At 40.9% G+C, this 13,698-nt stretch overlaps 2 protein-coding genes across 3 annotated transcripts; one reads left to right on the forward strand and one right to left on the reverse strand.

Moving 5' to 3' along the window:
• Positions 1–7: 7 nt before the first annotated feature.
• Positions 8–2,555, reverse strand: cfap276 (cilia and flagella associated protein 276). Of its 2 annotated transcripts, none has more exons than XM_082517958.1 (5): positions 2,478–2,555; positions 689–802; positions 490–605; positions 317–411; positions 8–139 (listed from the first exon to the last, which is right to left on the reverse strand). In XM_082517958.1, exons 1-4 carry the CDS (start codon positions 2,514–2,516, stop codon positions 324–326), a joined length of 357 nt encoding a protein of 118 aa, XP_082374084.1. In that variant the 5' UTR covers positions 2,517–2,555; the 3' UTR covers positions 8–139; positions 317–323. The 2 variants fall into 2 exon arrangements, with proteins under 2 accessions (XP_082374084.1, XP_082374083.1); XM_082517957.1 differs by lacking the exon at positions 2,478–2,555 and adding an exon at positions 2,169–2,250.
• Positions 2,537–13,473, forward strand: elapor1 (endosome-lysosome associated apoptosis and autophagy regulator 1). Its single transcript, XM_082517956.1, has 22 exons — positions 2,537–2,629; positions 4,159–4,279; positions 4,398–4,578; positions 4,702–4,849; positions 4,937–5,017; positions 5,113–5,218; positions 5,310–5,459; positions 5,633–5,721; positions 5,883–6,060; positions 6,286–6,414; positions 7,005–7,095; positions 7,190–7,295; positions 7,391–7,522; positions 8,868–9,131; positions 9,999–10,175; positions 10,262–10,412; positions 10,800–10,893; positions 11,064–11,165; positions 11,354–11,480; positions 12,006–12,184; positions 12,308–12,473; positions 12,557–13,473. Exons 1-22 carry the CDS (start codon positions 2,543–2,545, stop codon positions 12,686–12,688), a joined length of 2,991 nt encoding a protein of 996 aa, XP_082374082.1. The 5' UTR covers positions 2,537–2,542; the 3' UTR covers positions 12,689–13,473.
• Positions 13,474–13,698: the final 225 nt, after the last annotated feature.

Here is a 13,698-nt window from a genome sequence, read left to right on the forward strand (position 1 = left end):
CAAACAGAATAAAGAAGCATTGAAAGAACTCGTTTATTTTCAGGGCCGAGGTCAGCAGTTGTTAGAGATGTTAGCTCTTGAAGCTTCATGCGGAGCTGAAGTTCTTGTGCTTTGTAGAGCAGCCCCTGTCTGAAGACGCCTGTGAAGCAAAGATAAGTGCATTGTGTTTGTATTTGGACACACCTGACTCCAGACAAAGACACACTCCTCCCAGGGTCAGTGGATTAGGGTTGGAGTTGCAGTTTTAGAAGTATTAGGTTTCTCTGAGCTGATGAAACATTTGCAGTTCATTGTGATTGATTTAACCAAGCTTTACCTGTGTGTCAGCTGATGCGAATAGAGCGCCTCTGTTTGTCGACCCACACTGTGATTCCATTTTCTGCTTCCTCCATCTCTAAGTTTGCCTCTTTCCTGTAAAAGTACATACAAATAATCTTAACACAGTTGAACTACCTGATGCACCACTGCCAAAACATCACAAACACCCGCCTGTGGTCTTCAGAGACAGTCTCCTTCTGGTACAAAATCTGGTTCTTGCTCCAGAAGCAGTTCTTGTGGTGATCGTAGACCGCGTTTAGCTGAAGGTCGAGGCTGTCGTTTGGAGTCTGTGGTTGAGTACAGATCAGTCGTTCAAAGTAGAGATACTTCAGCCTTTCTGTGGTTTCATAAGTGAATGCTGACGACATACCTGTGTACAGTTCAAAATACTCCGCTGGGTGCTGGACACAGTGGCTGTGTCGTGGAGGCGACTCCAAGGTTCCTCAGTCTGGGCGATGTGAGTTGGTTTATTGTATGTTTTTTTCTGCAGGATAAGAAATAAGACTAATTCCAAATTTCCAAAGAAACAATATGCATAGATTCCAAATTTCAAACTTATTTACATTTTTAAGCATAGAACGACATCCACGTAGAATGAAATCTTACAAATGGTTTTTATAATTCTTATTTGTTTAAGTTAATTTTTTTAATAACTTCATTAGATAACAATAACTAAGTGCACTAGGTAACATGCTTTGAAATGTTTTACCGTGTATTTTTAAATACTGCATACCTAGATTTAATTTACTTCATTTATCAGTTACCTACATATCAAGTGACATTATAAGGATTAGGTACCCGTGTCCAAATCTACTTTTCAGTCCTTAATTATTTATCACACTGTTAAGCAGTGGTTATACATAATTTCAGCAGGGGAATACTAGGACTGTGTGAGTCACTCCGTGCCACCGTGTTCCCCGGTAAGTTAAAAAAAAAAAACATGTCATTAATATTTTAAAATGACAATAAAAGTAACAAAGGAGCCAAATAATCTGCTCCAATCCAGACAACAAGATATTTATTTGCTCCTCTGGCTCTGTACTTCTGTTCATTTCAGTTTTAAAAAAAAATAGATAAATAGATACTACAATTCTGATGTTGAAATTAAATATTTTATGTTAGTACTAAAAAATCTATGTGTGAGATGTAAACAGAGATTTGATGAGTAAATGTGACCTTCTCATGAAAACAATTAGGTACAAAAGAAAACACTAGTTGTAGCATCCCAGTTTTTCAAAACAGACCAAAAAGCTTTGTGGAACAGAGTCCTTTAGACTAAGAAAATAGGAAACTTACACTGGAAGTAAAGAACAAAAATATAATGTGTTAGAATATTTATGTATACATTTATACTTATATTTATAAGGCCCAGATGGTATTCTTATTAAAAAGTAAGACCTTGTAATACAGCCTGCAACTAAGGGTGTAATTCCCCCAGTGTAAAGTAAAATTTCAGTATAGTTTTTGTGAAATCAAAAACATCATGTACACTTAATAATATGTAATTACTTTCTTTCTTCTTTTTACACCATATTTATCATGCAAAATTTGGAAATATCGTTAGTTTCTCGGCTAAAATACTCGGTACTTACTCACTTCTTAAAATTACTCACAGTATAACTTGTTACTTCTTTCCAAAAAAAAAAGTGTTGCCCTTTTACAAGTAAATTACACCCTAATTTCATAAAAAACAAAACAAAAAACAAAGCAAAACATAGTACACTCTTAATAATAAAGTGCTACTAGTGTAAAAAGTATATTTTGGTATAACTTGTTGAACACAAAGCATCAATAACGCCTCCCGGAGGTTTCTTTAGGAGATAAAGTTATAGTAATTAAAGCTAACGCACCTGCTGCGGCCTGTAGCCGCAGAGAGTGAGGTCGTTTTCTACCCTCGGAGAGGGGAAAGGATCCCGGTTTGACATATTTAGATCTACAAACACTGGTCCAGATTACTTTGTTTGATTTTTTCTTTTTGCGGCCTTTAAACGACTCTAGCTAAAGCAAGACGTTTACAACCCGGTTTCTCAGCAACAGCAAACTTCCGGTTAAACCTTTCACAGGAAAACGGTGATCGTTAAAAGGTAACTCGGACTCAGAGTAAAAACACCAAGCCAATCACATCCCAGAGTGTGAGAGGGAAGCCGCGCCTCCAGCACCTGAGGGCGCAGGTCAGACCTCTTCTCCTTCGTCTCCATCACTTCAGCACCGACAGCAGGTGACCATGCAGCCCGGCCTGACACACCTGAGCCACTGCCTGCTGTGGCTGCTTTTTCTGCAAACCTCCGCGGATCTGCCCATGTGCAAAGAGGTGAGGCGATTCATATTATTTATTTATTCGTTTTTGTGATTTCAGTCATTTCTAAATCACCAAGGGATTTATTTCATGCGTGTGCTGCGACAAACCAGCTGTATTTATAATTCACTCTAGTTCTGGGGGTGCAGACAGATGCTGGTACATGTGCTGTGTGTGCTTCAGACTTTCAAATATATGAAAGGTTGAAAGGTTGGTCTAGAAAACACACATATGTTTGATGTAACACATGTTCAAGTGAAATGCTGAATCACTCTTTAAACTAAAAGCAAACACTAAAATGAGCACAAACAGCAGTTTGTTTGAGCAGTTTGTGAGATTGAACATATGTTTCCCCTTCAAGTGTTTAAAGTACTCCTACACTTGTTTTACTAGAGGTCTCACATACTACACAGCCTGCTCGCTCTCTTACAGCCTCCATATCTGTGGTCAGTTTGCATAACAGGAGTAGCTTGAGATAATACTCAAACCACTCCTTTTGATCAGCACACTTTGCACCATATGGACCTCTAGGCTTTTATTTCAGTTTCAGAAAGCAGTCCTGCTAGGTGCTCCTTTCCCCTCTGTGACTCTTGTTTTCAGCCCAGTTTATTTCACCATGTGGCACAGCGGTCATAATGTCCCGTTGCCCTGGTTTCCCTGTGTTTGTTTAAAGAGGGCAATTAAGCTACAGCACATCTCCAGTTCGATGCATTTTTACATCAAATCCTCCCACCCAGGACCTGCATTCACTTGATACCCTAGCACAGCTAATGTTGCAGCTCTAATTCAAAAACACAAGGATGGAGGAGTGCAGCTGCTGCTGTGTTTCTGTTAACTATTAATCCCATGAAGCTGTGTGGGTGTAGATTGGCGTGGCAGATGACCTTCCTTGGAATAGCACATCCTTTTATTGACCAGTGACCAAATCTCCAGTTTACGCTCTGTGCCTGCTGTGTGTTCATGCCTTGTTTCAGTGAGGTTAACTTAAATGTTTTGTCTCCTCCCAATTTACCTCATTATGGGTGGGACTGTGTTTGTCATTCGACTGAGAGCTTTTGTTGTCTTCAAAGTTCTTCGAGAACACTTAAATTAAATGTTTACAAAGGGACCGGTCGAATCAGCATCTCTCCTCTCAGCTGAGTAAACCCTTAAGGCTGCAGAGAAGCAGCAGTATCCTTGATAAACGTGATTAAAATAACAGTTGAGACGGGCTCCTGGGCAAATATTAGCCTCCGCTTTTATTTGTAAAAGAGGCTGTCCTGGTTTGGCGAAAAGATTCCTGAAGTATAAGGCAACCTGGAATTCTTGTTTTTTTTAAAACAAGGGTGCAACAATGAGTTTAGTGTTCCTGTGTGTGAGGAATTTACATGCTGAACATGTGAGGAATCAAAATGGGCAGATAAACTGCAAAATAATCCTTATTTACATTTGCATTTTTTTTTTAAATTTACAGTTATTATTCCCACTTCCGGCTGTGCAAGTTATCCATTGTGTGCTTTTATGTCCAACTGTGTGAAACTCACACCTGTGTTTCATCCCTGCAGTCAGATTATCACTTTGAGTACACAGAGTGTGACGTCCTCGGGTCGAGATGGAGAGTTGCAGTTCCCAACAAAGCCGACATATGCACGGGCCTCCCAGATCCTGTCAAAGGGACTCAGTGCAGTAAGCAGTAACCTACTTTTATTTCAGGCATTTTCTCCAAGTCTTCAATCTGCACAACAGATACGCTCACTGTCAGGTGCACATCTCCATTCTCAGCATGTGCTTTGTCTCCTTTAAGCGTTCTCTTGTAATGAGGGGGAGTATCTTGATATGCAGTCACAGCAGTGTCAGAAATGTGCTGCGGGCACCTACTCTCTGGGCACCAGCGTGGCCTTTGACGAGTGGGACAGCCTGCCGACTGGTTTTGTCACTCACGGCGTGATAACGAATGAGGGGAATGACCAAACGGATTGCTCCAAGTTAGTATTCACAGTACCAAGCCCCCTCCCTCCTCCTGTCAAGATTTATCTGATTGATTGAGGCCCTCTGTATCAATTTTCAAAACCTTTTTAAACTGTTGCTGCTTGCTGATGTTTTTGCAGCTCAACCTGGACACCAAAGGGTGACTACATAGCCTCAAACACAGATGAATGCACTGCGACGCTGTCCTACGCCGTGAACCTGAAACAGCCTGGAAGTCTGTCCTTTGAATATTTCTATCCTGACACCAGCATCTACTTTGAGTTCTTTGTAAGGATTGTAAATGACTGCTGCTTCAGCTGACACAGATCACCTTTCGGTGTGAGTATTTGGTGAAATGTTCTCGTCTTCCTGCAGGTTCAGAATGACCAGTGTCAGTCGACAGACTCTAACAGCCGGTGGATGCGGATCTCAGAGAGCAGCTGGAGCAAATACACGGTTTGTCCAGGAAGCAGTTTTAGCATTTCAGTGCACTCAAGGCCAGCCCTGGGGAATTTTTGAATAAATGAATGCCCCACTCTGTCTCTGTACAGGTCGAACTAAATAAGGGCAACAATGTGTTGTACTGGCGAACTATAGCATACTCCCTGCAGGGCAGTGCTGTCAAACCTGTGCTGCTGAGAAACATTCAGATATCAGGTAAGATAGGAGTGCAGCAGGCCTAAACTTTTCCCTTTTCCCACCAACACGTTGTTTCTGTTAATGATTAACTTTTTTTGGTTTTCTCCAGGGGTGGCCTACACATCAGAGTGTTTCCACTGTAAACCCGGCACCCACAGTGCAAACCCAGGGTCCGCACGTTGTACCCCCTGCCCCGCTGATACCTACTCCAATAAAGGTGCCACTACTTGCCATGAATGCGAGGAAGATAAATACGCAGGTATGCCCGTTTGCTTATCTCTGTCCAGGTGGAGTAAAGCGTTCTTACAGACTTACAACTGCTACGTTCCACACACATGCAAATGCAGCAGTTACTGCTTAGTGGTCAAGTTAATCTTTTCTCTGGACTTAAATGTGTGCTGTGCGTTTTTCCTCATCCAAAAACATTTCCAGTCGTCGGTTCAGCGAGCTGCAAACCGAGACCTGCATGTACAAGCAGTGACTACTTCTACACCCACACCCCCTGTGACTCTGAGGGAAAGGTAATGATACGTGGAAGTAGAGCTCCTGCTGGCTCAGTGGAGGTTTTTCTTTAAAAATCGCACTGGTGTAAATGTTAGGCTTCATTTAACATAAATGATCTGATTGAGCTGTAACGCTGCCACTGCTGCCTCTTCTTTTTGTGTATTGGTGTGTGTCTCAGACTCAGCTCATGTACAAATGGATCGAGCCTAAGATCTGCAGTGAGACTGTCGAAGGAGCACTGAAGCTTCCCGCGTCAGGGGAGAAGCAAACCTGTCCGCCATGCAACCCGGGTTTCTTTGTCTCCAACTCCTCCACCTGTGAGCCCTGTCCCAGCGGATCCTTCTCTAATGGCACAGGTTAGAGCCACTCCGCTCCTTTTTACTGTGTTTTACTGATGTCGGCCTTATAGTTTTATTTTGGCCTTGATCGTGTGATATTAAAAAAATAAGGCAATCATGTTAATAGTTAGTTACATTTTTAGACAGCATGAGAGGAAATGTCATAAGATTTAAGGTGGTATGTCTAATATTGTTGACACTAATGACCTAATATCCTGATGTGATTTTCCACTGATTGCTCAGTTTGCACCGAGTGCCCTGCTGGCACAGAACCGGTGGTGGGCTTTGAGTACAAATGGTGGAACACGATGCCAGCCAACATGAAGAGCACCGTCTACAATCAAGTGTTCAGTGACTCTAACCGGCGTACTGGTGAGAACCTTAATATTAGAGAATGAGGTGTAGGTGGCATGGTGGTGCATTGGTTAACACAGCAAGAATGGGGTTTGAATCCAGTCTGAGGCCTTTCTGTGTAGAGTGCGCATGTTGTCCTCCTGTCTGCATTGGCTTAGTTCAGTATTCTGGTTTCCTCCTGTAGTCTAAAGATGTGTGAATAGTTGTCTGTTTCTGTGATTTAACCCTGTGACAAATGGCTGACCTTTTCATGATGTACTGATGATCTCTTACTATGGGTGAATAGACATAATCATTAACTTGTGGTGAAGAACTTCTCAAAGTAGAAAGATAGCAAAGTGATTAAACAGCCTGAGGCACAGATAATAATTTGCTAGTTTGCAAACTTTCCAAGGCCAAGAATGAAACCTGCACATCAGCTTCAGAAGCGTATGTAATGGTTGAAGTGAATTGTGTAATAGATCCTTAGTTGTAAGTAGGTTAGAGGAATTCATTTAAAAATTAAACTAGTTTGCTTTGGTTTCAAAATTTATCCACAGTATGTTTGCATGTGTACGTTGCTGTTGGGATAAAATGTATCTTACAGCTTTTATCTTTTGTAATGGCAGCGTGGGAGGTGGCTGGAGAGTATATCTACACCACCCCCGGGGACCAGGACACAGACTATTTAATGCTCACGCTCAGTGTCCCTGGATACAGGTGAAGTCAAACAAGAACTAAACATAAAAGTTTCTCTTCAAATTTGAGCTTGAGTTGTTAAAGACGTCTAATAAAACGCCGCTGGTTTTCACAGGTTGCCTCAGTCCATGGTCAAAGACGCTGAGAGGAGTGAGCTATCTCGCATCACCTTCGTCTTTGAGACCATTTGTACAGCTGACTGTAAACTTTACTTCCTGGCGGTGAGGATGGTGTCCCAACATTTTTGTAGCATGACTCCTTCAGGATGTATAATGTGCACATGAATAAATGAATGAATGTGCTTTTGTTTCTGTAGGGATACAATCAGTGGAACAATGATGTGGTGGAGCGTTGGAATGGCAGAAACCACAAGCAGTCATACTCCTACTTGATCCAGAGCAACAGCACCGTCAGCTTCACCTGGACGTTTAAGCGAACAGATGGCACGGTGAGATACAGACACGCATCCCACCTACTCAGGTTGATTTATTTCCTTCTTAGCAAATTCATATTTCAGCTTCAAAAGTAAATTTTTTCCAGACTCCCTATTTAGACCAGGGGTGTCAAACTCATTTTATATTGAGATCCACACAGTGGGTAATTTCATATTAAGTTGGGTGGACCAGTGAAACTACAGCACTGCCTGATAACGCCAGCATGGCTTTTTGGGCATATGCTTTAAAAAATAAATGACTAAAGTACTCTTTGCACTGTAGTTAAAAACAGAAATTTACTGTTAATTTACAGAGAATGTGCTTTTTAATACAGGAAAAAATCTGGACCCACTGTTTTTAAAAATAAAACGAAATAAAATAAAAAAGGGTAGAAACAGGAACTTCACTGTTATGGTTTATTTCTTACTCACCTGTTTACATGTTTTATGCTCGGCTCTGAGAGATTTCTTTGTCAGTAAACTGTACTTCTGTAAAACTGACCTAAATACAGAGAAACTTAAAAAATTATTTTTTCTTTTTTAATATTCTAACACCATCCAGTGGGCCGCATTGGACTCTTTGGCAGGGCCATTTCTGGTCCCCGGGCTGTATGTTTGACAGTCATTATTATCTTCAGTCATCCATCTCTCCCTCAGTCAACTGGACTTTTTAAGTTATTCCTTTTAATGTGGAGTAAATGAATAAATAAAATCAGAATACAATAAAGTCACTAATGCACCTCATGGTTATCAGTTCAATTATTCACATTTAGATGAATAAAATAAGAGCATCATATTAATGTATAATTAAGATGTTGGAGTTTTTACGGTCTTCTGTTTGGGGAATGCTTCAGAACTGGATCGTACTTAATTATCTTCTTTTATTCCTCCTCTTCTACTACTACTGCTTCCTCTACTCCCCATCTTTCTTCTTCTCAACCTCTCGCTCGCACCCCTTGCACGCACACCAAACCTTCAGCCATAAAAACAACGTGTCAGCTTTTAAAAGTGCAGCAATATTCAAGGTTTAAATTTACCTGCAGAGAGATTTGACAGGAGGGCAAGAACACAAAGCAATAAATACTGCAAATAATATGTTTGCAACTGTCTGTCCATGTTTTTAATCCTAACTGGAATTTGCTGTGACCACCTGCTGCAGTGTCATGTTGGTTGTGGTTGATTTGTTGAGAACTTTGTACCGAGTCTCTAGATGGCAGTCTGGAGCTGTGCGTTCACTTCAGTCTAAATGACCTTTGTTCTCTCTGTTCCTTCTCTCCGTTTTATACTGACTATAAAATAGAGCTAAATGATAAACTGCATTCCTGTTAAGCAGGGCACATTTGTATTTCTATTCCCTCAGGAGAGGAACTACAGCGCAGATGTTGCAAAGATCTACTCCATCGTCATCACCAACGCCATCGGAGGCGTGGCCACGAAGTGTCGCCGCTGTGCTCTGACGTCTGTTAAGGCCGGGTCTGCCTGTGTTCTCTGCCCACCGGGACACTACATGGTCAACGGGACAGGAGCGTGTCAGAAGTGCCCGCCAAACACCTTCATTAGGACTGATCAACCAGTTGGGGAAGCTGCTTGTATTCGGTGTGGGCCAAACACAACGACAAACAAGGTGTAGAAAAAAACTCTTTCCGAAAGCAGCACATGAATGTGTCCAGGTGCACATTTTACATTTTTTAGTATTCCTTTTTTTTGTGGAATTGCAGCGTGCAGAGGGATTTAAAACCATTACAGAGAAAAACGTAATGTAATTTGGGGCATGAATGAGGAAAGAAACTATAAAACAGGCTGTCTTTTCTTTTTTCCATTTCTTTTGGTATATCTCACAATAAAACTACACAAATTAATCCCACATGCTCAAACAAATCAATCACTTTACTGTCTGAAATCCACAAGACCCAAAACATTGACATCTTTTATTGTGGAAAGTGATTTTTCTGTTTATTCTGTGATTTCATGTCTGTTGAGCTTCTGTAAACTATCCAAGACGCTCTTTATTCACTACCATTAAAGAAAATTAGTTTATCGTTAATTTGTAAATATGTAAAGAATTTCACTCAAGAAAACAAATCCTCAAAAGACAGTGATTCCTTAACTCTTTAAAGCCCGAACCATTAAATAATTGCTTGAAAATTCTACTTTTTTAAAATGAAATTAAATGTTCATTTGCATATATGAATTTTAATTTGTATAATATTTGCTAGATCTGGCATTTTTTGGGAAATTATTCCTTAAAAAATGTTTTGTGCAAATTTATTTCGATTTTTCAAAGGGAAAAAAATCACACTGATGATACAGAAGGGTCAGAAACAGAAAAACGAAGTATTAAATGTGAAATACTTGGCTCTAAAGTAGCAAAGGAAATCATATGTCTCTGCCATATACATGCCAGCTATAATAGTTGGCTTTCCCACAGACAGAACGTGAGGTGTTTCTCTCAGTGTATGATGTGTGCTGACACGCTCACCTCGTCCTTCAGGCCTATACAGCTTGTCTCAGTGACTGCATACTGGATTTGCGCACAAGCAAAGGAGCACTGCTGCACTACGATTTCTCTCCTTTGGCCAACGTCACCAGCGTCCATAGCAGCCCCCGCTTCACCAGCAAAGGCCTGCGGTACTTCCATCGCTTTAATCTGGGCCTGTGTGGGACAGAGGTGAGAAGGCAACCGTCCAAGTGACGTTTCTTTTTTGCAGAACTGCGTTTGACGTGCATTTTAATCTTGCTGTGTTTCTCTCACAGGGCCGAATGCCAGCTTCCTGTGTGGATAACGTAACAGAGAGTGGGAGAGAGGTCAAAGGTTATGTCTGTCAGTCCACTGTGGTTCCCTCTGACATCAGGAGTCAGAGCCTTGTGTCCTCACAGCCTTTCCTTATTGGTGACTCACTCATTGGTATGAACTGAATGAATAGGTTTTTGGTTTTTGCTGTAAATACAATGAGACACTTGCAGGAGTTTGTTAATCATTTATTGAAAAGTGTGTTCAGATAATAATTAAGCTGGCTGTGAGGATTTGCATTTCTCCTGCTCCTCAGTGTTCAAGGTCATTGGTGCTCCAGAAAAGCAATTTCTGGACATTTGCTTTCAGGATTAGCACAGGTCTTTTTTAAAATTAATTAATAAATTAATAACCCTAAGGATGCTACTAGAAGTGTTTCAGCTACTATTTTTGAACAGTGGAGTGTTTACTCTGCTGGAGTGTAGGGCCATAATTGTATCAAATATACTTTACTTTGTATATCTAATATATCATAATGGCACATGTATTCCAATTCCAAAGGTGTAACCACTGAGACGACACTTGGTAACATCTCTTCTCCACAGTGGATGTTCGCTGCAGCATTGGGCCTGCCAGATGTTCTATTCTATTACAAGTAAGTGAGCTCACAGCTATTCATTCATTTTGTTGATCCATGTAGATGGTTCAGTAGTAAATATTCATTAAAAAAAAGAAGCTTTGATCATCTTTTAGAAATTAAAATGTAACAGAGAATCAAGAGCACTTTAAAATTTCTCACTTGGCGTGTGCTTTTGATGTTTCCAGGTCCAGTGACGCAACTCAGTCTTGTCAACAAGGCCGGTCAGCTACAGTCAGGATGAGATGCGATCCCACAGTGACCGCTAAAAATCGCATCATGCTGCCAAGGTGCTGTAAACAAAAACCGAGCTCGACCTTCGACCTGTCTAGAGTCGACTAGCGACTGCTTTGTTGACAAACAGCAGCCGTTTTTTTTGCACTAATAGTTGTCACATTCAGAGCTGCAGACAGAGTGACTCCCCTTAGATCGTTTTTAAAGCCTCTGACCGTCTGTCTTACTTTCTTTTCCTCCACAGTAACTGTTCAGAGGGGACATGCGATGGTTGCACTTTCCACTTTCTGTGGCAGAGCCAGCATGCGTGTCCACTCTGCACTAAAAACCACTACAGAGAAATCGTCAGTGCTTGCATCCAGGGAATACAGGTAATGCTCCATACCCGCAGACATACTGCCAAAAATCCTCCTCTGCGTCAGATCCATCATCACATCTTTCCACATTTCATGTTGTTTTATGGAAAGATATAATTAGAAAAAAATATTTTTTGTTGCATTGGATTACAGAAAAAATATTTAGACAATGATTAAGATAAGAGATAAAGTGCACTTTTCCTTGTGATTTAAAGTGAAGCACAAGCATCTTTTATGGAGATTAAATGTCAGTTCAGCATAATGTGAATTACAATTTCCAGCAGGTAAGATGAGAAGACTGATAGCACTCAGTTTAAGCTCACTCTTCCAGTGTGTCCAGTTAGCATACTGCTTACCATATCTCAAGCTCATTCATCAAAAGTCTAGTTTTCACTAAATGCTAATCTCCTGCTGCCTGTAGCTAACTGAACAATATGAGCCTGATAGCACTCTGCTTATCAGATCTCTCCACCAGAAAGCATAATTCTCAAGACAGACGAGGGAGGAAAGTTGGACTAAATGCTCGCATGTGTGTTTCAGAGAACCACCTATGTGTGGCAGCAGCCTGTGCAGTGTTACGGAGGACAGCCGCTGCCTGCACAAAAAGTCAGCGCTTGCGTGACTCTGGATTTCTGGCTCAAGTTTGGTGTTTCCACTGGAGCCGTTGCTGCTGTGTTGCTCATCAGTCTCATCTGTTATTTTTGGAAAAAGACACGCAAGTGAGACTATCACACTCTATACTTCCTGTAGTGTTTATAGAACAGCTGGCACATCCAAACCGTTAAATACATCAAAGACAAAACAGAGAACAAGGTGCTGTTCCTGTTGTCTCCCATCTGCAGGCTGCAGTATAAATACTCCAGGCTGATGATGACCTCTGGGGGTAGGGAGTGCGAGCTGCCCACCGCAGACAGCTGTGCAATAATGGAGGGAGAGGATGCAGAGGACGACCTCATGGACCTCACCAAGAAATCCTTTTTCACCAAAATTAAGTCTTTCTCACGCGAGGTCAGTAACCCCCTCATTCCCGTTCACATTGAGCTACTTGAGCTGACTTACCTTGCTTCATGTTGCCATCAATATGTTTCCAGAGAACATCTGACGGATTCGACTCGGTTCCCCTTAAGTCATCATCTTCACGCCAGCGACTAGTAGAGGAAGACTCTGATGATGAAATTGAGCAGATCACTCTACCAAGGCACAGAGGAAGTGTTCAGATGTAGACTTTTAGCTACAGAGCGGCTTTTTCTGTCAGAAAAAGTTAGACTGTTGATGGATGTTAGTTAATAAGATATTTGCATTACTGAAGAGAATGTAGAGACATACTTTTGAGGATGTCTTGAAAGTTTTTAGAACTAAACAGAGACCGAAATATTTGTTATTGGTCCGAAAATGTAAAGACTGAGAATTTGTTCGTAATTATCACCCCCCCCCCCCCCCCCCCCCCAATCTCACAAAAAATGTATATCTCAATCTGACTGAGAAATTGGTCCATACTTTCAGTACAGCTACTATTAGACTACTGTAATGCTCTATTTGTTGGATTGTCCAAATTATCAGTAGAACAACTTCACCTTACACATAGATGGAAATTTGAACATATTAATCCATTTCAATGGCTCTCAGTTCAACACAGAGTCACCTTTAAAATCCTTCTATCAGTTTATGAAGCACTTGCTCAATGTCTACAACCCGATTAGCTGTCTCAGACCATCAGGGGGAGATTTTTTCCCAGAATTAGATCCAAGCTTTCATTTCTTGTGGTCCTATTCTGTGGAACAAGCTGCCTACTGATGTCTTTTACAATTATTTCAACATTCACCAAGAGACTCAATATCTTTTTATTTCTTCCAAGTTTACACCTGGTAACTGTGTGTGTGTTATTTTAGTTCTTTGCAAAGTTTGTTTTGTTGTTTTTAATACCTTAAGGCATAGCAGACCTTTTATGTTAAGCGTATTGAGTTTACATGTAATGAAATGTTCTACATAAATAAAATGGTCATTGCTATATTTTTATGTAGTGTTGTTTCTCAGTTGAAATACAATATTAGCATCCGTTTGGGGGATATAGTGTATTTTTAAAGCCCAGGGTGTTTTCATGACGTTGTAGGATCCAAATTTATTTAGAACCTGTGTACACGTGACCGTGTATATCTTTTCTCCTCTTTTATACTTGTTTTTTTTTTTGACATCTTGTTCAGTTGTAAATTTATATCTGTTGAGTGAGTTATAT

This window comes from Aulonocara stuartgranti (assembly GCF_965226115.1).
Source record: "Aulonocara stuartgranti genome assembly, chromosome: 20".
NCBI lineage: Eukaryota > Metazoa > Chordata > Actinopteri > Cichliformes > Cichlidae > Aulonocara > Aulonocara stuartgranti.

What these genes read in the sequence shown, in the direction of transcription:
- cfap276 (XM_082517957.1), bottom strand. Translation starts at nt 2,243, where the DNA reads ATGTCAAACCGGGATCCTTTCCCCTCTCCGAGGGTAGAAAACGACCTC. An exon ending in GCGGCTACAGGCCGCAGCAG is followed by an intron (nt 803 to 2,168) that starts GTGCGTTAGCTT and finishes CTTATCCTGCAG; the next exon opens with AAAAAAACATACAATAAACC. An exon ending in GTATTTTGAACTGTACACAG is followed by an intron (nt 606 to 688) that starts GTATGTCGTCAG and finishes ACTCAACCACAG; the next exon opens with ACTCCAAACGACAGCCTCGA.
- elapor1 (XM_082517956.1), top strand. Translation starts at nt 2,543, where the DNA reads ATGCAGCCCGGCCTGACACACCTGAGCCACTGCCTGCTGTGGCTGCTT. An exon ending in CGAGGAAGATAAATACGCAG is followed by an intron (nt 5,460 to 5,632) that starts GTATGCCCGTTT and finishes AAACATTTCCAG; the next exon opens with TCGTCGGTTCAGCGAGCTGC. An exon ending in ATCCTTCTCTAATGGCACAG is followed by an intron (nt 6,061 to 6,285) that starts GTTAGAGCCACT and finishes CTGATTGCTCAG; the next exon opens with TTTGCACCGAGTGCCCTGCT.